Source organism: Spermophilus citellus (assembly GCF_964194105.1).
Source record: "Spermophilus citellus genome assembly, chromosome: 2".
Taxonomy (NCBI): Eukaryota; Metazoa; Chordata; class Mammalia; order Rodentia; family Sciuridae; genus Spermophilus; species Spermophilus citellus.
The window spans coordinates 17,509,425-17,534,982 of record NC_138183.1 but is presented as its reverse complement, the minus strand read 5'-3'; the positions used below and the strand labels follow the sequence as shown (position 1 = coordinate 17,534,982).

Sequence of the window (25,558 nt, the reverse complement as noted above, 5' to 3'; positions counted from 1 at the left end):
ATTTGCGAATGTTGATGTGCACATCCCTGTAGGGGTGGCGTCTTGCATCCCCCCTGCCATTGGCTCTGGTTTTCTCCACGTGATGTGTCTTGGCCAATAGAATGCGAGGAGCCCACGTCTTAGCATCAGCTAGATTTCGACATTTTCCTAGATTTCAGCCAGCTCTCTTGCTCATTTCCTCTGTCATGTAAAACAAACGACTCAAATAAGACTCCCCTTCAGCCAAAATTTCAAACCAGAGGACACGCCGAGTGAGCCACAGCCACTGAGGCTGCCGATGTGTAGTACGTGTGAGAAACCAATCACTGTTTAGCCAGTCACTGAGATTCGGGGTCCATTGTTTGTAGGACAAAAAAAGGTAAAAGCTGGCTGATCTAGAAGAGTTGGACTCTGTGAGGCTTAACATGCTTTCACCTCTGATATCTCAACCATATTCTAGGGTTCTATTGCTTTGGGGGAAATTTTGCCAAAAACTTTCATGTGCATTATCTCAGTGTGAGGTCATGATTTCAATTTTATTTCCATTTTGTAAATGATCAAACATGAAGCTTGTCACCAGTATGTGGTAGAATCTAAGCTTGAACTCAGGCCTTCTGATACCAAATCCTGTGCTTACTCCACCTCCCTATGGCATGTTCCTAAATGCTGATCAAGTCAGCCTGCATTTCCTGCAGATAGAAGCCATGGTTTGTCCTCTCACTTTGCCCACAAGCCTGGCTAAAGCCCCAGTTGGCTGTGACTGAATCTCTGTTGGTGAAGAAAGTCAGGCCCAAGCTACAAGGTTCAGGTGATATAAATGTTTAAAGATTAATAAAAAAGTATATTCATAGCGGTGTGGAAATTCCTTAGAAAACTTGGAATGCAGATATCATTTGACCCAGCTAACCAACTGGTTATACTCAAAGGACTATACTCAAAGGACTTAAAAACAGCATACTACAGTGACATAGTCACATCAATGTTTATGCAGCTCAACTCATAGTAGCTAAACTGTGGAACCAACCTAGATGCCCTTCAGTAGAGAAATGGATAAAGAAACTGTGGTATATATATGTGATACACACACACACACACAACGGAATTTTACTCAGCTTTAAAAGAGAATAAAATTATGGCATTTGTAGGTAAATGGATGGAGTTGGAGAATATCATGCTAAGTGAAGTAAGCCAATCCCCAAAATCCAAAGGCCAGATGTTTTCTGTTATATGTGGATGCTGATCCATAATGTGGTGGGGGGGAGCATGGGAGGAATGGGGAAACTTTGGATTGGGCAAAGAGGAGGGAGAGGAAGGGAGGGAAATGAGGCAGAAAAGACCGTTGGAATGAGATGGACATCATTACCCTAGGTACATGTATGAAGACAGGAATGGTGTGACTGTACTTCATGTACAACCAAAGAAATGAAAAATTGTGCTCCATTTATGTACTATGAATTGAAATGTACTCTGCTGTCATGAATAACTAATTATAACAAATAAATTAATTAATTTAAAGGAATAAATGAAAAAGTATATTAGTGATTTTAAAGCATTTCTCTTTCTGAAAAGCAGAAGGGAATGGGATTCACAGATACAGGCCACTTATGTGAAAAGATATTCATGGTAATTACGTTACCAAGCTTCAGCATGTCTCCTCAATGGATAAACTTGATCTTAATTGGCAGATGGGGACAGTGAGGTTGAGAAAGGCATATGATTTATATAAGGTCACAGAGCACATCAGTAACAGAGCTGGAACTCCAAGTCCAAGCTCAGATACTTGTTTTATGGGCATCACCTGGTCTTTCCACCACCAGAATTTTAAATTTCTATTCAAAATAATTTCTTTTAAGATCCATTTCCCCACTACTGAAATCTTGACTTCTCTTTTCCTGGTTGTTCTGAGCATCCTTAAATAGTATCATTTATACACAACACAGTACTTGCACTAATTGTTATCAATTGAATTGGGTTCTTCAAAACAAACAAACAAAAGTTTGAATTCTAATTTCCATGTATTAGTCAGAGTTCTCTAGAGGAACAGAATCAACAGGAAGTATGATTATATAAGGGGACTTATTAGATTGGTTTACACCACCAGAAGTTGAACAGCCCACAATGGCCGTCTGCAGTCTGGAGACCTGGAGGAACCAGTAGCTGTGCAGTTCAAGATGCTGAAGCCTAAGAACTAGAGGGGTCAACGAATCTACTCCAGTCTGAGACCAAAGGTCTCTGGAAACTCCCTCAAGAATCATTAGCAGATTCCACTTTAGAAGAGTAAAGAAGCCAGAGTCCCATGCCCTCAGGTGATCATAGCAACAATCAAGAATGCGTTCAAAAATAATTCAGCTAGCCTCTGCTGCTTTCTTGTTCTTCCAATTTTTATCCCATCCAAGCCTCCAATCTATTGAATGGAGCAGCCCACACTTAGGGAGGGTCTTCATTTCAGTCAGTAAACCTGCCAATCATTCCTAGACACACCCTCATTTACACACCAGAAGCCTCTTAGCCTCAGGCATCTCTTACTCCAACCAAGTTGACAATTAAAATTAAGCAGTACACCCCAGTATCTCAGAACATGGGTTTATTTGGAGATAAGAGTTTTGCAGAGGTAATCAAGTTATGATGAAGTCATTAGGGTAGGCCCCAATCCAATATGACCAGTGTCCTTGGAGAAAGGGGAGAATTCAGGCACCAAGACAGATACCCACACAGACACCAGCACAAGCAGAGTGTCAAGGGAAGAGTGGATTTAACCTGCCACAAGCCAGAAGCCAGGAGACAGACCCAGAGCAGAGCCTCCCCTCCTGCCTGCAGAGGCAGGATTCTGCTCAGATGTGGAACTTGAACTAGAGGCTTCTGGAACTGTGAGGTAATACGTTTCTGTTGCTCAAGTGCTCCACTTGTGGCACTTTGTTACAGAGGCCCTGGGAGGCGCATGAACTTACAAATGGCAGAGTTGTGACCTGTACAAAGCCAGGACAAGGTGGTAGCCCAATACTTATCACTCCCACCCCCTGCCCTTGTGGCATGGACCCATTAGAGATGCAGAGATGGAAACAGAGAACACATGCTCCAGACCCACCGCAAGCAAGTCAATCATGGAGCCCCACCGTGAACCGTGGGACACACTGAGGGAACAGTGTGATGGGTCAGTCACATTCTGTATCTGTCTTGTCAAGGTGGAAGAGGAGGAATAATGACATCCACTGAACTGAGATTGCTGCAGGACTGGACGGGTGTTGAGTATTAGATCACTATCCAAGCCCTGGAACAGTCCTGCTTAGCTATTATTTTAAGATTCTCCACTGTGTTGATTCATTTCTCATACATTTTTCGAATCTGTTATTTCTTCAAACATGTGACCCTCCACAATATGTCAGGTCTCCTCCAGAACCTCCAGAACCATTTGTTCAGAAAACGAGTCTTTTATTAATGCAACTTAAAATATATGAGCACTTTTGGCAGTCGGATTCCATAGTTCACTTGTTCTGAGCTGTGGCTGATTTTTTTTTTAAAGAAGCTTATTTTCCCCAACTTTTTTTTTCCTTGCAGATAGAATGTTCACTATTAGATTTAGTGGGCCGATAGACCATTACATGACTGACTGGCTGAACCAATGAATGAGGGAATGAGTGACGTGCTGAGAGTGAACACATGCACTCATGGGCAAATGATCTAAACCCATCTTTCACAGAAAGCGTTATTAAGTATTATCCCAACATCTTACAGATCCTTCAAACAAAGCTACTGATTGAAACTGGTAATAATAATTTCAAAGATTTATGTGGCAGTTTATAATCCTCAAAGTATTTTTCTATATATTATTATATCACCAAATTATAGATCATCTAAATTTGAAGGAACTACAATAGATACCTAATTTAACTATTATTCCTCTCCAAATCCCAATGAATAGGCTTCCAGCCTTTCCTTATGTACCCTGGGGACAAGGAGCTCACTACTCCCTGACTTGGGCCACTCCACAGCTGGAAAGTTCATGCACTGAAAGGTTTGTCCTGCTGTGGATGGGATTTTGGTCCCTTTACAGTTTTCTTTCACTGGTGCCTGATAGTACAAATCTGCAGCATTTCCTACGGGACACACCTTTTGAAAGAAAAGTGCCCTCGGAAATCTTTTCTTCTACATCAAACCAAACATTTCCTTTCATCCCCTTCTAAAAACATTTTGCTACACAAAAAAGTCCAAAGATAAAAAAAAAGTCATGATGAAAGATATTGATCTTAAGCAGTTTCTATAATAATTTCTGTGGGCTTCTTTATGACAAGACATACCATATCAAAATGATACCATTGTTTAAAAGGGGGTAGCAAAGGGGAACATAAAGCCATATGACGCACCTCTGAACCAAAAGTAAAAACCATTTTTTTTTAGTTGTCAATGGATCTTTATTTTTATTTATTTGTATGCGGTGCTGAGAATAGAACCCAGTGCCTCACACATGCTAGGCAAGCGCTCTCCCACTGAGTCACAAACCCAACCCAGATAACTATTTTTGTTGAAATAAACTTTGATGAATGCAAAAGTAAAATGTATCTCTGTGTGCCAATATAGCAATGATAACAACAAAAAACAAAAATGAAGACAACACTTAATTTGTAAAGAAGAAGCAAGAAATTCTCATCATATTTGCTAGGATTCTTTGCATTTAATTTCAAGGCTGCCTGAAGCAGGTAAACTCCTCCCACTTTCTAAGCAAGAAACTCAAGTGGCATTCTCCTGACTGTTCAAGAGGGCATAGGCATCTGCATCCACATATCCCCAGGGGGAACATTTGGACTTTGGTTTTTGGGATTTGGCTTATTTCACTGAGAATGACAGTCTCCACTTCCATCCATTTACCAGAAAATGCCATAATTTCATTCTTTTTTATGGATGAGTAATATCCCATTATATATATCTACCATAATTTCTTAATCCATTCATCTGTTGAAAGGCACCTAAGTTGATTCCATAGTTTAGTTATTGTGAATTGAGCTGCTATAAACATTGATGTGGCTGTGTCCATGTACAATGCTGATTTTAAGTCCTTTCGTATATACTGAGGAGTGGGATAACTGGGTCAAATAGTAATTCCATTCTAAGTTTGGTGGAGGGGAAGAAAGAACAGAAGTTCATTGGATCAGACAAAAGTGAACGAAGGGAAGGGAGCGGGGCTGGGACTAGGAAAGACAGTAGAATAAATCAGACATAATTTTCCTATGCTCATACATGAATACACAATCAGTGAAACTCCACTCATGTACAATTGCAAGAATGGGATCCTAATTAGAATAACATATACTCCATGTATGTATAATATGTCAAAATACACTTTACTGTCATGTATATCTAAAAAGAACAACAATATCAAAAAGATTGTATATGTAGATCTCAAACCAAGTTTGCATAGAGTGAGTGACCCTGATGATTTGTACAGATGAACAAGGCCGAGGATTCAAGTCAAGAGGTTCCTCTGACTCTCCACGACTGCTTTTGGGTTTCTTTACTCCTATCTAGAAACTGCTGGAATGAACAACCCCTCTCTCCCTACCTGAGAAGTTTCAAAAATCTAACAAGTATTTTGAGTATCCAAGTGAATACTCCATAAATAGTGAGAATGATAGACCCTCACTACAGCTAACATTTTTTCCTCCACATTATAGCCAACTTTTTTTTTTTAATATTTATTTTTTAGGTGTAGATGGACACAACACAATGCCTTTATTTTTATGTGGTGCTAAGGATCAAACCCAGGTCCTGCCCATGCTAGGCGAGCGCTCTACTACTGAGCAACAATCCCAGCCCTATAGCCAACATTTTAATAACTGCTTTTTGAATACTCACTGGATGTCAGGCACTATACCATGCAGGTTCATGCCCAAGAACACAGACTCTCAATTTGGACAGACAAGAGAGAGAAACCCAGCTTTATCCTTACTAGTGATGTCAACAAGCAAACAGCAAATCCTCACTAACTCCTATGTTCCCCATCTGTAAATGAGGGACGATAACAATGTCTGTCTTATAGAGGTATGAGAAAAATTAAACAGAATAATGCACTCACGTAACTGTGTCTGGCCCGTAGAAAGGTTTCAATAATAACAGTCATTATTTTTATTGTCCAGGGCACTTGTGAGTGTGACCTCATAAAATACTTAGGAAAAAAAATCTCTAAGAAGTGGGGAATACTATTCTAGTTTTGTAAATGATGGAGGTGATTCAGCCAAATACATAAAGCTAACAACAGAGACATTGTCCAATCTTGGAGTTGGCTTCTAAGCTATAAATCCTCTTAATATAACCATGGATTTCATACCAAGGGGAGTCTTTGCAATTCACATGTGAAAGTTTTTAATGTAAGTTAGCAACAGAGAAGAGAAATGGGGGTCTACCACACAGCTTAAGGACAGAGGTTAGCCTTTGCTGAATGAAAGAATGGATTGACCATTTAACCTTTGTGTGATCAGGGTCACACAGCTATTCATTTTATTAACATTCCAGGTTTTTCATCTAAGGAAGAGTATCCACCTTAAGGTCTGTTGTGAGGATTAAATGTGATAATGCATGTAAAACAAAATTTGGAACACCGCCTAGCATGTAGTAAATAGGCAAAATAAATGTCAGGTATTAGGACTGTTTCTCTACATCAGACAGCAATACAGCAGCAAAAATAAGACTGCACCCTAAGTCTTCTTACTCCTAGATTGGAGTCTTTTAGAAGTAATATTAATAGCCATATTTGTGGTACACTCACGGTTCCTGCATTCCTATACCCGAGAACTGATTTCGGCTTTCCAACAAACAAGGGCTGGACACTGGCCCCAAAACCCAAACAAAAGATAGTAATAACAAGCAGGAAAGGGAATTTAAAAAGCTTCATCATGGAAGACAGATTCCAGGATTTCAGAAAAAAACCAGCATACCTACTTCCCAGTATATCTACACTGAATATATTTTCTTTCCTGTTTTGTTGTTATTGTTGTTGTTTGTTTGTTTTGCTTTTTCTGTTTGGATTTGGAGTGGCTGGACCTGGTTGGTTGGAACCCTTGGAATCAGGCCTCATGCTAGGACTTCAGTAACAACTACGTGCCCTGATGGATACTAGTTACTATTTATTCTATAGTTTACTAGTTACTATATATTCTACTCATTCCAATAAGGTTGTGAGATTGGTATGATTAAGCTTGTTTTGTAGATCTGGAAACTCAGAGATGTTAAGGAACTCACTCAAAATACAACTAACAGGAAGCAGATAGTAAGAGAAGCTAGGTTCCGAGACAGCTCAGCTAAATTCCAAACCTTTGCTTTCTTCTCTGCATCCTGCTTCCTGAACAGCTGAGGGGGAAATGCAACTGCTCAGAGTAGCTGGGCTGGGGAATCTGGGGGATGACAGTCTACCCTCTTCTTTTGGCCTAGATTCACTGAGCACCTTCTTGCGTCACTCTTTGGGATGTTAATAGTCAGGTGATACAACCCTCCAGGACAGGGAGATACTCAATTCAGGACTTAATAAACCTAAGGAGCATGCTGGTTCCACTTAGGCACGCATGGATTATAGCATGTTCTAGTGGCAGAGTGGGATCTGATTTCCCTGCATGGGCAGAGAGAATGTTTGTGCTGAGCAGCCAGACTCCTTTAAGATATGACGAGATATTTGGGTCTTCTCATGTACTAATTCCAATATTAACCAAAAATGAAAAATAATGGCTCATCCAATAGCCACCTAACATGAGTTTGGCATCATAAAAGCTTGGCCCCAGAACCGCATTTTTGCTAGCCACATACTCATAGAGAGTCAAGATCTGCTGAGTCTCAGATTATCTCTCCTGTGAAACTGGGAGACATATTTCTTTTCTGTGAAAGGAGAAGACATAGTCTGCAATCTTGAATGCCATTTTCAATGGTTACTGGGGGAGGAAAAAAACAAACACTCTATTCTCTCTGAATTGTTTGTGGCCAGACCTACAAGGTCAGAGTCCAAGTCACAAAGAGACCTGGTGATTCCTTAATCCCTGCTAACTGACTGAGGAATTGTAGAAAAGTCCTTAACTGTACTGGACCTTAGTTTGGCCTTCTGTAAAATGAAAGAGTATAATAAATCAGAAAATATCAAACTTTTCACCTGAAATGCCCCTAATAATAGAAGCAAATGTTCTCACATGCTAACCTTCTCTGATTCAAGGACTTGGCATACACCCTAGGAGTTAATACAACCCTCAACTTACAGATGACAGAAACAATGGACAATACTTAGCTCAAGATGATCCAGAGAGGAGAGTGGCAGATTAGCACTTCCTGCTAAGGCTCACAATCTCCAGAGTCTGCAATTATAACCTTCCATTTCTCTACCTCTACATGGTGGGCAGCATTCTCAGAGGCTGGTCCCACCTCTGAGCAGCTGGTCTTCATCCACATACCTGCTTCAATAGACCTTTGGATTCAGTGTGCTCTGCACATGACTATCCCTAGTGGGGGCAGAAGAAAGCCAGAGCATGGATCCCTAAATGATGGAAAGGACTAAGGGATAATAGCCTGGGGCTGGGATGGTCTGGTATATACCTACTTCCATATTCCCTATTCTGCCAGTCAAATCCTGGATTACAGGGAATTTCGATGGCATCTAGGTCATAGTGTGTTATCCTTTTCAAGCTGAACTCACGGAACACTATTCTGGGAAGACAATCTGACTTAGTGAAACTAAAGCCCTAAAGGCAGAAAATGGACATTGGTGACTCATTTATAATTGAGATAATATGATATAAGCTACTGGGTTATGAGAAGAATGTATGTAAGCAAATGCTGTGCCAAAACCCAGAAAATGTCTAATAAATATCAATCAAAACTGCATCTCACTGTCAAAAGAAGAAGAGCAGCCACAATCCTCAACCTTCCTCAACATCAGTTAGAGTCCCGTGCTCCCCAAGGAACTCAGCAAATACCCTGAGATGGTGTTTACAAATTTGCACCCCAAAGTTATCATACAGGCACCCACTTGTCTTGGCATGTGGCTGCATCATTTGCTAAATATATATGTGGAAAAGTCTATCACACTCATTCCATGAATAACACAAAGGCCTTGATTTGTTCCTCCACGTGATAAGCATGCGTTAGGTCCAAAATTAACGCTGCTATCTGGCTGGGGTATGTGTATGTTTTTCCAAAAAGAGAAAATTTCCAAGTTCCACTTCAGTCCTAATCAGAATGCTTAATGCAACTGTGTTGGTTAAAAAGAAACAAGTAAAAGAGACCAAAACTAAAAGTCTGAACCACGGTACAGTCTCAATAAATACTGACTCTTGAGTACAAGGAAGACTTGAAGGGGTGGGAGACAATACTTAGGCCAATCACTTCATCCCTGTGAGCTGCAAATTCTCAGACACAGGTTGGGGATACTATTGTTCTACCCTCATTTCCCTGGTGGAGCCATGCTAAAGGAGAAATGGAGAAAATAAGAGTGGCTTTGAGGATTATAACATGAGGGGGGACGGCAGGTATTGCCATCGTTAGATCTTATCCTGAGCTCATAAGACCTTGTGCTTTCTGCAAATTGTAATTATTTGCTTATTTACTATGTACCACACATGCCATTAATTACAGCTTTCTTTTAAAGAAACCAGTAATACATCTCTTTCAGACTCCCACTTAGTGATTCCACCCCAATAGCCTTTTGAATGAGCCAACAGAGGCAGAGCATTCTGCACCCATAACTTCATCTATACTGTGGAGGTGACAGGCCAGATCATTGTGCCCCTAAATGGGCTCCATAAATGTGCCCCCTTATAGTACTTGACATGTGGTAAACACTTAAGAAATTCTTGAGTGAAACCAGGGTGAGTGGGGACATCAGATTTTGTAGCCAGAGTCAAGTGGGTTTGAATGCTCAAGAGCAACTGACTCCCTCTCTCCCTCGCTATGTCACCTTGTGTAAGTCTCCTTCCCCTCTGCTGCCACATGCATGACCATATCATGAGGCTAATGGAGGGGCCTCTGAAGAGGGCTGCATTGGCTACAGACAACCCATCTTCAGGAGCCACTGTGTAGTTGTGAAGTTTAAAGCCCCCGACACCTCAGGGCACTTGGGAACCACAGCCTGTTCTGATTTTATTCCAATTTTGTTTGTTCAGTCATTCTTGGAAAGGCCAACTGCATTTCGGAGCACTGAACCTCAGCCCTCAGCAAAGCAGGCCAAGCACGTGACAGATGTTAAACAGCTATTCCCGGAGATGTCAGCCAAAAGGCCAAGGAGTTGGAGACCCTTTATTTTCTTCTCTGAAGCACAATTAGTTTGTCACAGCTGACAGATGATGGATGGGGATGCATCATTCCAGGTGATGCCACAGAATCCATCTGCCCTGCTGTTTATCAGCCTAACCTCTTGCTCTTGGCCAGTTCTTTTCCTCTATCTGCTGACACTTTCCTGCCTCCCTGTGACTCTTCTCTTTTCTGTCCCTTCCCCACCCCGCATCACATCCCCGCTCACTCACCATGACGGAAATATGGAGGATGTGCATCTGCTCCTCGACAATCTCCGAGGGTTCCTGGAGCGTGGGGGCAGTGGCCCGGGCTAGCTGTCCAGAGCTGCTCATGGAGACGTGGAAGTACAAGGTGCCATTCTCCAGCCACTGCTGTCTCCAGTGCACCAGCGAGATGTCCGCAGCCGTACCAGACATCTCTACAAGACAAGACCCAAGGCACAGGGTGAGCTACACGTCTGACTTTGGTGCTCTTGGGGTAGGGGTTCAGGGGGAGGAGCCAAACAGAGTCAGGAGCTCAGGACCCACTGACTTATGCCAAAATGCCTTTCCTTACATTGAATCTGTGAGCCAGGGATCATCACTTCTGTTTATAGATGGGATGGCAAAACAGTGGTCAAGATCTGTCCCAAGTAAGAGAGAGAAATTTGGACCAGTTTGTCTGTTGCAATATTTTTTTTGACACCATGAATGAAAAGGTAATTCTTTTTACTTCAAAATACAATGAAACTATACAAAAGTGTGAAAGTGCCCCATTCTTCTGAGGCTATACAGCTGGGAGGAAATGCAGGAGATCTGTGAGAGAAATAGAGTTGACATGTAAATTCTTGACAAGCTGAGCTGGAGGTTTCATGGAAGAAGCTTAGAGCTGGAAAGACCCAAGAGAACAGCCAACTCTCCGGGTCATCCTGCATGGAAAGGAGCTTGGCCAGTGAGTTGTTCTGAGCCTGTTTCTTCTGCATTGATGAAAGTGGCTCCATTTTCTTAGTGTATACACTGCACTCCCAAGCAAGGGAGTATTGGCACAAAAGGTTCCATGTCTTAAAAATACTTGAAAAGCCATACACCAAGGTCTGATAAATATAAGTTAGAACTTTCTAACAGATTGTTAAATCAGGTCTCCTGACATGAAATCCTAACTCTTATCTCTATACTGTTCCCCCACTCCGTAAATTTTTTTTAATTGTCATTTGAATAGTATTGATTAGTATTCTGTCATGCCAACATCAGTCTCTTATTAGGGAAGAAGGGGAATGGCACAAGCACCAACAAAGCCATTGCACTGGGATCATGTAACCTTGTTCCAGTGCCTTCTACTAAAGGCATGCATCCATCCATGGAAGTGTCCCAGAAGGGCCTATCTATGCATCTTGTGAATACAGTGGAAGGGTGGTGGGGCTCTTGGAGAAATGCCAGGTCTGTACCAAGCAAGAGTTACTCTGGGAGACAAGGTGCCTTAAGAGCTTCCATCAGTAGACAAGTAGACACACACACACACACACACACACACACACACACACACACACATACACACACACACTCAAGGAAGATTGCTGGGCAGAACAAGTTAGAACTTTTCCTTACCCAATCATCTCATCATGTATGGTGACATTGAAATGAAAAGAATCACCTTGAAGAGATGAGGAGACGATATCTACTCACCAAAGTCTATTGTAGTGTCTGTGTATGGTCCATTCCCAACAGACTAACTCCTTGAGGTTTGTAATAAAAGGCCCTTAGGGGAAGAATGTCTGCCACTTAATAAGTGCTAAGAAAAATTTAGCTATGAATTTTTAAGTTAGCTATCGATTTATCATCATCATCATCATTATTAATAGGAACAGGATCTAATTCCCCCTTCCGTTACTCTGAAAAAAAAAAAAAAACAAAAACAAAACTAGAGGCATTCTTGACTGCTTGCCGTCTCTCCCAAGAGGAAATCCTTCAAAATCCATCCACCCTTCTTAGCTCCTCTGCTTCAGCCACCTGGGCCAAGATGACACCCTTCCTTTCCTGAAAGGGCTTCCTATCTTGGCTCTTTCCTTCCCTGCTTGCCCTTTCTGTCTGTTCTCAACCAGAAGCCAGGGGCATCTTGCCACAGCATAAGTCATCTCGTACCACTAACCTCTCCACTCGAAATCCTCCACGGGCCTCCCATCTGACTCCAAGTGAAAGACAAAATGGCCAGAACACGGGAAGTTATTAGCCGAAAGCCCCTATACTTGGCATCCCCTTAGTGCCTGAAGGATTAAACAGGGCTGGAGGTAATCACAAAACTTCATCATCTCTTAGGCCCATGAGCCTCACAAGGGCCCTGAGTTCACTGTGGTGCCCAGGCGGAGGAACCAGCTGGGTCTTTCCCCAGCACCTTCTCTCCCTCCCTGGCTGAGGTGATAGGCTCCCCCACCACCCACCTGCCAGCCTCAGTGCTCAAGGCATGGGCAGTACCTTCTATGGCAGCCCACCAGCTAGGCCCCAGGAAGGTGAAGACACGGTAAATGGCCTTGCTCAGCACCTCAGTCATTTTTCTCAGAGTGCCACAAAGCCCAGAAGCAGAGGTCCAGGGAACCAGGGCTGACAGTTGCAACTAGAAATAGTGGTGTCAAACTCAGTAGTTCAGGAAGGAGGGTTCAGCTGCTGACTGGACAGGCACTGAATGTGCTAAGAGTCCCTGGAATGACACCTACAGAAAGCCCCAAGGCAGGCCACAGCTGGCCGACAGAGCTTCCTATAGAAGGAAGCTATAGATATATATATTTCCACTAGGAAGGCTGGTGGGAATCCAAGCTCCTTTCTCCTGTGCCTGAATCCCACTGCAAAAGCAGCTTTCCATTCCCATGATTCCATATTCAGAATAGAAAACAGAGGGTGGTGGTGTTCGTGACTGGTGCAAGGTGGATTTGTGCTCAGCTGGACCCCGTGGGTTTCCAGTCACCGCAATCTCTCCTCCGCCAGTCGTACTTGTATTGTCTCCTTTTCCTTGACTAAATTAGCCCACGAACCAAAACTAGATTGAGCTCTTTGTTTGCTACAGCGATGAGTGCACAGTCAGCAGACAGTAAACGTTAAATGATAATAACAGTGTGTGAAACACAGTAAATATTGAATCACAGAGAATGGCTCTGGACTCACTCTATTACAAAGAAAAGAAACCATTGTTGGGGTGGGAGGGAGCACAAGAACTCAAAGAGAAAACTGATTTAGTAGAAACCAGAGGCCTTGGCCATTCATTCATTGGTTCAGGCATTTAGTTAATCATTCCATAAACTTTATCAAGAACTGACTCAACCCCAGGCCATTTAGTAGCTCAGAGTATGGAGTTAGATGAAACATAACCCTTGCCTTCAGGGAGCTCATGGTCCTTCAGCAATAGAAATTCTACCCAGCCTGCTGTCCACACACACACATGTACCCTCTTCAAATCTAGCCTATCTCCTCCTGCAGCCTCTATCACATTGCTGCACCCCTGCAGATCTTACAACTGTTCCTCAAACAGACCACTTCCCTATTGTGTCAGGGCACACAGACCTTTTGTCCTACCTTTCTGGAACCCTCCTCTCAGAACTCGCAAGCTGCTGCTTCTCAGCACTTGTCTCTCAGTCCCAATGACAACTGCTCAGAAAGTCTGTGCCTGACCAAAGTGCTCCTCTCCAAGCCCATCTGATCTCTGTTATACTCCTTTTATAAAAAACTGTCTACAGCACTTATCATGATTAGAGATTTATTTTATGTATTCACTTGAACATTTGTTTACTGCCTCTCCAGAAGTTCAGGGAACTTGCTTGTCTTAATTCCTTCCATTTCTAGAGCTCATTGAAAAGTGCTTAGACACATAATAAGTGCTCAGTAAATAATGACTGAATTGCCATAATATATGCGCATATGTGTATATACACATACACATACTTTCACTTATCCATAATAAGGTGGTCATAAAAATAGAATACAAAGAGTCCAGTCTCATCAAAGAATCAAAGAATAAGTAAAGATCTGATGAGAATTCAAAGGTGGGATGGGACCCTCTTAGCTTGCAGATGAAGGACTACTCCCCAGACACAATGCATGGGCATTGCAAAGGATTGGTGTTCCTCAGAGGAGAGAAGGAGACAGGGATTGGCTGGGTATCTCAGGAGCATGAAGCTGCACACGCACCTTAGGGTGCAGCATAAAGTTAGGCTGGAATTGTAGTCCACACACTGAAGTAAGGGCTTTGAATGCTATATTGGAGTATGTATTTTATTCAGCGTGCAGCAGGGAACCAGTGGAGTCCACTTGATCAGAAAGCCAGTCCTGTGTCCATTAAAAACAGGTCAAAGAAATAGTAGCATGGCCAAAGCCAGCTCTTGAAATTCCCTGCTGATTGATTTTCCAATTGCATTTTTCCTTTTTTCTTCCCCTAGTCCTTCCATATAAACATTCCATTGAAGTCTTCAAGTCATATTACAATCAAACTTAAAGCAAAAGGGGGACTAAACGCATTTGGTCCGGAACCAAGACGATTCCCATAAAGGCAGATTATGCTGACATGATGAATATAAAATGAAACAGCAGATATTAAAGTGGGAGAATTGGTGCGCCATGCCTTCCGGCGGTAGGCTGACTCCAGCGCTGGCCTCCCCCTCCCCCCACCTGCAGAGCTCGGGTTTATATTGGAATCATAAAGAAACACAGGGATTGCCTTTTCACCTTTCTCTGTTCTCCCCCCATGGGCTGCAGCTCTTGAAATATTCAACAGGCTCAAATCCCCTCAACCATCCTGCAAAAGCCAAGAGAGAGGATCAGCCCTCATCAGTAATTCTGGGTAGACTGCCATCCTGCCTCGGATGCCTTTCAGCCTCCTGGAAAAGAAACGAAAACTCCCGAAGGCATGTTGTGCTTTTAATTGGCTTATTCTTCCGAATCCATGGCACTCATTGTATTTTTATTTAATTCCTGAAGGTCATTATGAAAATAAGCAGCTCTTCTGATCACCAGCCATCTTGGTAACATCTCCCCAGTGGTTAACTAACAGGCCTTCTGATTCCACGGTACCAGCTGACCCTCCAGCCAATTATTTGCAGAAACTCAGAGAGAACTAACTTTCAATGAGTTCTTAAATGGTCTTTGCCTCGAGGGGGGAAGCAGACATCACAGAAGACAGCATAGAAGAACCCACTGCCCAGGTGGAGTTGGGAAAGGTAGTGACGGTGACTTCAACCATCGTTGCCACTAGCTGTTCTAGCACTCCTGGGTGATCATCATGCAGCAGGACCTGCTGAGAAGGTATGGGACATAATCGCAGAAACATGTCCTCTTTCTGCTCTCTACAATGGTTAATTAATGCAAACCTTTGTCATTTATCTCGTGGGCTATAGCAAATGATTCTGTGCTAGTTGGGGGACTCATCTGAGAAGCAAAGAGACATTCAATAACGTCACTGAGAAGTGTTTAATGAAGGGACCACTGACAAAGGCTTGAGCACGGTTCAAGAGGACCAATCACAGGCATGAAGCACCCAAGGTTGGCCACAGCAAGGCATCATCACAAGGTTGTGGGGGTTAGTGGTAGTGATTAAACCCTAAAAGTGCCACAGCTGTAGGAAAGAGCTACGACGTTGCTGTCAGGTGGCACCTGTAGTCTTTGGTGGAAGGTGGAATAACCCAGCCATTGCAAATGCAGGGAGGCGCTGTCCAATGCCCCAGCCTCACTCCTCTCCCACTGCCAATTTCCTGCAGGCATCTCACAGAAGCCAACCTTAGTGGGACACCCAGGGGTGCTTAATTGAAGCAGACAGACAGGTCAGCCTTCCAAATGAGGATAATAACAGTGCCTGACATTGGACTTACTTTTAGAATCCGATGCGATAATATAAATATAACAGGGTGGACATGGGCGTAAATCAGATCTCAAAGGGCAAAATGAGGCTATTCAGCAGGCCCTTTAACCAATACCTTCCTTTTTTCTCCTACCATCCTCAAATGGCCATCAGGATGAAATTTCTAACTAATAACCCTGACCTTGTCACTTTTTTTGCTCAAAAATCCTCCTGTGGTTTCTAATGTCTGTTGGAATAAAATCTAATTTCACGAGCCTGGCATAGCAGGTCCCTTGTGACCTGGCACAGGAGGCATGGTTCCCCACTCTTACCTCTTTTCACTCTTTTCCTTGAACTTAAATGTCAACTCTCATTAGATAGTTCTGTAATTCACCACACGTGCAGATGTGTTTCAACTTACAAACCCATCATCTTATAAACCCATGAACATATTAGGGCTGGGGATGTAGCTCAAAGGTAGAGCACTTGCCTCACCTGCATAAGGCCATGGGTTCCATGTGACACACACACACACACACACACACACACACACACACACACACACAGTTGAACATATTTTCAGTCGAAAGTGAATTTAACACACCTAATCTGCCAACTGCCATAAATCAGCCAAGCCTACCTGAACTATGCTCAGAACACTTACATTAGTCTGCAGTCCTGCAAAATCCCTAACACAGGCCTATTTTGTAATAAATAGTTGAACAGCTCATGTAATTTATCAAATAATCACTAAAAGTGAAAAGCAGAATGATCATATGGTTACTCAAAGGACAGTTGCTATAGAATGCATATCACTTTCCCACTGTCACAAAGTTGAAAAATCCTAAGTCAAACCATTGAAAACCAGAGACCATCTGTACTCTGCTATTTCCTAATTCACTGTCTTTGAAGATGCTTTTTCTGAGTCTCTAAAAGCTCTCCCCACTCAACCTTGTGCCCTGCTCTGGAAGCCTTCCATGATGCCTATGAGCTAAGCACTCCTCTGTGCTTCCAAAAGGAGGAAATACCTCTTGCTGAAAAACAGCACGTGCTCTGGAGACCAACTGTTTGAATTTGGATCCCAGCTCCCCTTGGTTCAATTTATTGTGTCTGTGGACAAGATCTTAACTTCTTTGTGCCTCAGTTTCCCCCATCTTCCAAATGAGGATAATAACAGTGCCTGACGTTGGACTTACTTTTAGAATCCGATGCGATAATATAAAAAAATTAGCTCTTGGCATGTTCCGGATAGTTAAAAGCACTACCCAGATACATTTGTTGTGTATTACTTCATATGTGCAGTCATGGTATGCTGTTTCACCATTTTGATAGACAATAAATGATCTCATTACACAGCTAACCTCTCTCATTGGATGCTGGTGCAGGAATATGTCCGAGTCGTTTGTGCAGTGTGGAGCCTGGCACAGTGGCTGAACACAGAGTCGAGGCTCCATAAATGTTTTGCAGATTGAACTGAGCTGTCTCCATATCTGAATTCTGATGGGTATTCACAGAGGAAAGAGAGAAGTGATGGCAACTCAGGACATCGGTGGTGGCGTGATTCCCATATAGCAACTCCATAGAAATGTATCTAGCATCTGGCCCAAGTTTAGGCACCTTGGAGAATGCAAATGAAGAGAAGGATAATTTTAACTTTCAAAGAGCTTACATTGTCATGGAGTGAGAGGGAAGAAGTTTATATAGAAAATAGGCAATCTTAGGATTTTTTTTTAAGTATGTGTATAGACAGCTGGAAAGAATATACCAGAACATCAAGAATGGTACTTTTTAAATGATAGGCTCAGAGGTGATTTTAATGATGTGGTGATTCATTTTTCTTTGTATTTTCTATATTGAATATAAATTATCTCTGTAACCTATGCAAATATTACACTCCCTTTAAAAGTCCAGTTAGTCAAACATTTTCTGAGATGTGGCATTGAAGGGCTCTGTCCTCAGGAGCTCAGTCCAAGAGGCTGAGCAAAGGCATGCTATAAATAGCTTTAAATTGAAGTAAGAAGCTTAGAGGAGAGGAGATGACTTTTTCCGTCATGGAGGAGTCTTAAAAGAGGGGCAGAGTTCAACAAATATCTATGAGACAGAAAGCCCTTCAGGTGCAGCAATGGTGTGAATGCAGTGAGGCAAGAGGGTTGCACATGTGCAAAGGGCTACAGTGGGGAGAAGGCAGCAGGAACCATAGAGTCCGTCACTGTGGAGGAAGCAGACAGAGGTTTGCATATCAAGTCCCCAAAAGAAAGGAAAGGGGGCTTTCAAGTCTTGCCCATGGACTATCTTCTAGTAGGACAGAAAGTGCCAGGTCCCACTTGGAGTTCCTTGGTGCAATCAGACCAAACCCTGGTTCAGAGGTTAATGAAGCTGTTTACATGTCAAAAATAAAAACAACAGGGTACAAGAGTTAATGGGCGGATGGATGGTGAATGTATCCCAATTGTTCTGACCTCCTCGGAGAGCTTGGGTTAGTGAAAAGAACACTGCATTTTGAGTCAGAAATGCAGACTTGTGTGCTCCCTTTATACCAACTGATTGAGGACAAATCACAGAGCCTCCATAATTCTCTTTATTGTAAAACGAGGGTCACAATCTGTCCTACTTACATTACATCTAATGTAGAGTTGGGAAAAAGTAAGGCCTTACATAGCAACGTGCTTGCAAATCTGCAAGGTTCTGCAGTTAGTCCAGAAAGCAAATGCAGTCATTATCCTCGGTTTCAAAATATATTTCTCACAAATTACTGATGCACTGTCTAAAAGGTGCCAGACACAGTGCTAGGCCCTGAGGATTGACTAGATGAAGAGATCTGCTTGGTTGCTGCCCTCCCAGACTTCGTGATCTGGTCTACAGCAGCACGTCCCCTTGCTTCTTTCAGTTTGCTTGTTCATCTACCTATTTAATCATTCATTCTGAGCAAAGGGCTATGTCTGTCCCGGTCACTGGTGTCCTCAGTACTTCTCATGTAGTACGTGTACGGTAAGCATTTGTTTAAGAAATGCAACATGCAATGCACGTTTCCCAAGTTTGTTGTCTTTGAGAAAATCACAGTCAAGGAGAGCAAAAAACAAAAGTGATCAACAAAAGTGACCATTGTGTGGTAGTGGCCACCAAAGAGGATGCACAAACTATTCTGGGAGTATGTGTGAGGTCACCCAATGCTTCTCATGGATTAGGGCTTTGGAAAGAGCAGGAGGTATTGTCTATTGTGGATATTTCATAATTATAGAGTTCCTGATATCAGGCAGGTGAAATGCCTGCAGGATGATGGTAATGGTGTGCTGGCTTAGGAGGTGGCCCAGGAGGATAGAAGGTGAAGAGGTGGTGACGGCTTTGTCACAGCCAAGGCCCTGAAGCAGTAGCTGGAGAAGGATATCCCAGGAGGACCTCAGACTCCCCCTCCCACCCCAGCTGTCAGCGCTTATCTCTGCCTGAGCCTCCAATCTGCCCATTTCCACCTCCTTTGGGAACTGTATCTTTTATACAAAATTGTTTTCCTAAGCCATTCAGTGGAGATAAATAATACAGTTATACCCAGTTAAATAAGGGAGGGGAAGAGAAGAATTAAGAGATATTGGCAAGGGAGAAAAGCATATCGTTTCAGATTAGATTTGGAAATAGATGGAGGGTTGATGGAATTGATTCTCATTACTCCTAGTTACATTCTCCAGAACCATTCCCTCCTCCTTGCTAAAATTTTTTTGGTTCTTACACTGGTTCTTTCTTTGTCATTTAACTTCCTTATACTCTATTATTTTCTTCATGTGTTTGCTATTCTCTCTCTCTCTCTCTCTCTCTCTCTCTCTCTCCTCTCTTTCTCTTTCTATCTCAACAATGAATTTTTTTCCTCCTCCCCCCCGTTCCCTGTCCCACAATAATGCAAAACTAATGCAGAGAGAGGATGTCCAAGGAAACATTTGCCAAAACTCCCTTAGGCGTTGAGCTAGGGACATTCATTCATTTTCTTATTTGATCTTCATGGGAAACCCACATAGGACAGGTAGATATTAGAATATCAATTTTTCAGTGGAGAATAAATAACCCAACTTGCCAAAGTCTCCCACCTACTGAGAAGCAGAACATGAATTCAAGACCTGATTTCCTGATTCCAAATTCAGCATGCTCTATGCTGTCTCTCCTGAGATGAGAACTGGAGCTTGTATGTTTGAATAAAGAGATGGAGGGTTTGTATTCATCCTGGAGGTGTGATACAATAACCACCAAGACAGTCACCCTTCTGCGTTGCTCCCAGGTTCTGTTTATATATTTTGGTATTATAAAGCCACTCACTGGGGATATGTATTGCTTCCTCTGTTTTTAAGATGCAAACATCTGAGAAAGAGGTACAGGATACATTCTGTCCTACAATGAGAGAGAGCTAAGATATTTTTGATCCTTTCTACATTTTCTGGGTTGACCTTTAACAAGTCAAGTTTACCTCTCTCGGAGCTTCCCTTGACTCATAAGGAAAAATGGGAATCACAAAACCAATCTCTTATGAATGTCGTGAGAATCTGAAGGAGCCTAGAACAGCATTCAGCATATGGATACTCCCTGTCAGCTGTCGAGCTTCTCATCACTCTTCCATCTCACCACTGTCAAAGAAAGAAGACTGAGGTTGTTTTGAGAGCAATGGGGGTGTATGTGACAGTACTAAATATGAAGAGAAAGGAGGCAGCGGGCATGGAGATAACTTCCCACTTCATTCGCAAACAGCCTCTGAGCCTATTCCACTTGGACCACTTGGACTCTATCCCTTTTCAGTCCTTTCTATAGCAATGACCTGGAATCATGGAGAAACACAACAGAAATAGAGTGTAAAGTGTTGGATAGCAGCAATCTCACATGTTTGTTTTATTGATTGGGAAAATAAGGACCAGAGAGGTACACAAATTGCCTTAAGTCACACAGCCATATAATTCAGGGCTTTTCTTGTTACATTGTAAGAGGCAAAGATTCACAAGGGGCAGAGCAGAGAAGAGAGGCAGACGGTCCTTGACTCCTAAAAGTGACTTAAGCGGCATGGGGGTGGAGGTATGATAAAATTCTCTCATAATGCCAGGTTTCTCGGTCTTTCCTGAACATGCTGCCTAGAAGCCTCCTTTGTCTCCTTACTGAGTCTGACTTGTCAATCCCCAACCCAGGGGGCTCCGCTTCTGCGTGCCACATGTGTGGATTCAGACGTGACAGGTAATAAAGTGTGATGAGTCGGGGGAGCGCAGCACCGTGCAGTCAGAAGTAAGGGAGGAAAAATAAGCCTTGGAGAAACCAGTACCCAAACAGAGAGCAAGACATTGATCAGACCCGATGCCCACTCCACCAGCTGGCTGCAGAGTGGAGGGAGAGGCTGGACTTCCTGGGATGATTCCACCCTGGTGTCAGAGTTTGGCCTAAATCCAATGCTTAACGAAAGCCACACCACCATCCACTGGCCCCAAGGAGCACCCCTGCCACCCAGTCTTTTTTCATACTGTGCCACCTGCCTGGAATACCCTGATTTCCTCTTTTGCCTTCATGGATGTTACCCATCCTTCAAACTCAGTTAAAGTAGCCTCTCTGAAGAATGCAGCCCAATAGGCCCTCTCCCTCCTCTGAGCCTGAAACTCCCTGGCAGGTGTCTACTCCCTTCCCAGTCACTAGTCTCACTCACCCCCCTCCCCCATTCTCATTGGCTTTGCTAGATGACAAGATTATTTGGGGTCAGGAATCACTCTTATCTCCTGTCTTCCCCTCAGTAGCTCAGCACTTTCTGCAACAGCAGGAGATTGATGAATATGGACTGATACAAGATTAAAACAGGAGCCCAAGTAAAGAGGGGGCAGCAAGGTGAGACCCAGGATTGAAATGCTGAGATAGAGAGGGCAGGAGAAATAGACTGAGACTCAGAAGTAGGAAGCACCAGGTAAGAATCCCTCAGTCTAAGAATGTACGGCTCTACCTGCCCCTGTGTTCATGCGACCACTACGGTACAGCTCGGCATGGCACCTATCAAAGCAGCCTTGTTTGGATCAAGTGGCCTGGGCCACAGCCAACCATGACCAGTAGGTGCTCCTGCGTGGTCTACTTCACTGTTGCTCTCACTATTATTATTTTTTTTTTTTTTGCCTGCCTTGCCTCTGAATCCTAATCCTCTGAACTCAGCTATAAGTAGATGATATGAACAGTCAATGACTCTTCTACCCTTACCTAAAAACCAGTGTCACGTGACATTGCAGATGCTCCATTGATATGTGAGTTTATTTCTCCTCCCCTTGACTCAGAGCTGGCTGCATGACTTTTTTTTTTTTTTTTTTTTTTTTTTTTGACCAGTGGGGCAATACCTAGGGTGACATCCAGAGACTTGAAAAATCAGTTGCATATTAGAGCTTCCCCACTCTTGGGAGTGCCACAACTGTCCTGTGACAAGGAGCCACTGGAGAGTGAAAAAAATGTCATCCATTTACATTTTGCCCCAGACAAAGCCTGCTGCTAACCACCAGATCTATGAGCACATGCATTGAGGGTCTTCAGCTTCCAGAGTACATGCCAGCAGATTGCAGACATAGGACAGAGCCCACAAAAAATCAGACCATTAGAAGAACCGTCCAGTAAAACCCAGCCTAAGTCACCAGCCCTTATTAAATATGAGCAAAAACAATTGCCTTAAGCCACTAAGTCTGGGGTTGATGTTAGCAATAGCTAACTGCTGTCTCCTGCTTTGTGAGCTGCTGCTCTCCTCAAGGCTGGGTTTGGTGTCCCTGCCCCACTTCTTTCCGCTGCTCTGCTTATCGCACTACGTGGGAATCATTGCTTTACTTATTTCACACCCCACCTACCTTCTGCTCCCCAAGTCTCCGAGCTCCTTCAAACTAAAGGCCTCATCACCCTGCTTGCCTGCCTCTGCCCCACACCCAGCTCAGAGTCAGTGCTCACTGGGCCTGTGCAGCACAGAACAAACAGATATTGAAGATCTCCCCAAGCACTATCCTACCATATTTCCCTCAGCCCCTCCTGCTCCTAATCAAAGTCTCTGTGGCCCTGATTTGAGGGACTGAGTGGTTATTGATTGGCTCCAACTGCACTGCTTCGGGAGAATAATCTGCCTCTATATTCCTTAAATAAGCTCTGTGCCTGTTTGGTGTGTTCATAGCAGCCTTGATTGTAATTCAGCCGCTACTCCATTACCCTTATTTATAACGGCGGCGCTGGAGCACAGAGCCCCGGGCGTCAGCGGAATGATTACAGGACCCTTTTGACTTGCAATTCCACACCATTCAGTCCAATTTAGGTTGGCCACAGATGGTGCCCTGTGGCAGGGAAGGGCCGATTAGAAGATGCCAGACTGAGGGTGGGATGGAGGAAACAGAGTCTACCTTCTGGAATTTCTCACTGCATCAGAAGGGGAGGAAAAAATACTTCCAATGGTTCACCACCTCTCCTGACCAGGAGAGGGTGTCTGTCCTTGACAAATCACGCCCTTCTCCAGGGGTCCCAGGCACCAGGAGTCCTGGGACCTTGCTGGGCCACCTCTTTATTCAGTCTAAATGCCAGATACCTCTCCCCTGGTGACGTCATGGAATATTGTTTCCATTTTACCAGGGTAGCAAGGGGAGAAATCAAACTCCATTCTTGTCTTCACTCTGTAACCTTAGGTGGGACATTTCTATCTCTGGCTCTGGGTCTTCTCCTCTTCCAGAAAGGGGGACTGATCCCTCCCCTGAGTCCTTCTCTAGGAAGTAAAGGAAGAAATTCATGAAAAAGAGCATTAAATACAATATTCTCTGTGCAAAAGTGGAGGTTATGATCAATATCAGTCAACCTGATGGAAGATGTCTAGAAAATGGAATCCAAGTGGTTCAACAGGAAAGACTGAAAGTCCCTCTAGATTTTGAATACTCATGTTCCCCAGTCCAGTGAAGGGCCAGAGCTTAGTCTCAGAAGGAACCACCTATGTGGTCACCTCTGTCCCTTGTTTTAGTTGAGAAATCCTTCCACTTAACATCTCAAAGCCTCACTTTCATTATGTAAACTCAGGAAAATAATATAATTACTGGAGCGTGGGCCAGGAAATCAGGAACTGGTTCTTATCTTTGTAATCAGTGCCTAGAATAGTGCCTGGCATAATGTAGCCACTTAATCTAAAAATAACAGAATGCCTGGTACTGGTTTAATGCTTAAAGGGTTCCCAGCTGTGTGTACATCTTCTCTTCCATTCTCCCAACATTGCCATCAGTTACAGGTAACAATCAATTCACAAGTACCTAGCGTTGAGGTACGTGTCAACACAAGGATGGGCACTAGTCTGTGCTCAGTCAGGTCTGCAGCAGTTAATGCTGCTCGAACCACCACGAACTTCAGTGCTACACAAATAAATTGCTTTTGCTCCAGTTAATAGAGACGTTTGGGATCACTAGCTCGGAAGCACCCAGGCTTGTCTTTGATTGTAAGTTCCTGGAGAATAAGAATCACATCTGTTGAACGTCCTCTTTGGAGAACTATGGTCACAATCTGGAATGCTCTCAGGGTGTCCAATTAGGAATCATCGTGAGTCTGAGTTGTCACATCTCCACTGGCCCTACACACTTTGTTCTTCTACTTCCAGAACCATGGAAACTCCAAACTTGTGTCAGCTCAGTAAACATTTCTAGAAGCACTTCATTGCCCCAGATCCTTTGCTGGCAGTTTTCACATTTCATTTCCTTGAGTCTCCATTTCTCACTTAGCATCAAGAAGATTGAAACTTACAGAGGAAAGGGGGCTTGTCCCAGATTACAGAGCCAATCAAGAGCTGGGCTTGTGAGACTCCAGGCTCTTGACTTCAAGGACAGACTCTGCATTCAACCTGCTAGATTCTGAGTAGCCTCCTTGCTCTGCCGCTGACTTGAGGTGTCAGCTGAGAAAGGAACCTTCCTCCATGAACCTCACTTTTCTCACCTATAAAATGGAAGCAGTTGTAGTACCTTCTGAGGCTGTTTAGAATATTTACTAGAAAAGATGGGTAGCAGGAAAGGTGCTTTGATCTCATTCTCCGTCTTTATAGAGACTGTGTTATGCAATCAGAGAACAGAGTGAAGTCTATCACCTGATTTAGCTTACATGATGAATCTCCATACATGCATCTCAGCTGTACCATTTTTCTAAGAATGACAACTGGGAGAAGAAGGGCTCACGCCCTCAATGTCCCTTCCATTCATTACGTCTATTCCATTATAGCCATTTTATCTTTTCAGCAAATTTCTCTTTAACGACCACTTATATGGCGGTATAGTTCCTGCCACCATGACCATCATCCCATTTCCTGTCCACAGTGAATACATTAGAAGGAACCATCCTGCCAGAAGCTGGGAGGAATGCCCTTGCAATGGGCAGGTGTGATTATCATAGAGGGAACCAGGCTGTTTACTGGTGTTGACAGTGAAAGCCAAGTTCGATAAATCATCTCTACAAAAAATAAAAGAGGCTGGATTCAGTGGTACACACCTGTAATCCTAGCAGCTCAGGAGGCTGAGGCAGGAGGTTTGCCTGTTCAAAGGCAACCTCA

The 25,558-nt window shown here is 43.3% G+C and overlaps 1 protein-coding gene across 3 annotated transcripts in view; it reads right to left on the bottom strand.

Annotated features, from left to right (window-relative positions):
• Nucleotides 1–25,558, bottom strand: part of ASTN2 (astrotactin 2) — an 856,022-nt gene that overhangs the window by 726,697 nt on the left and 103,767 nt on the right. For all 3 annotated transcript variants that reach the window (XM_081282178.1, XM_081282176.1, XM_081282177.1), the window contains exon 2: nt 10,467–10,654. In XM_081282178.1, coding sequence (XP_081138304.1) covers nt 10,467–10,654 — 188 coding nt within the window. The remainder of the gene's footprint in view (nt 1–10,466; nt 10,655–25,558) is intronic.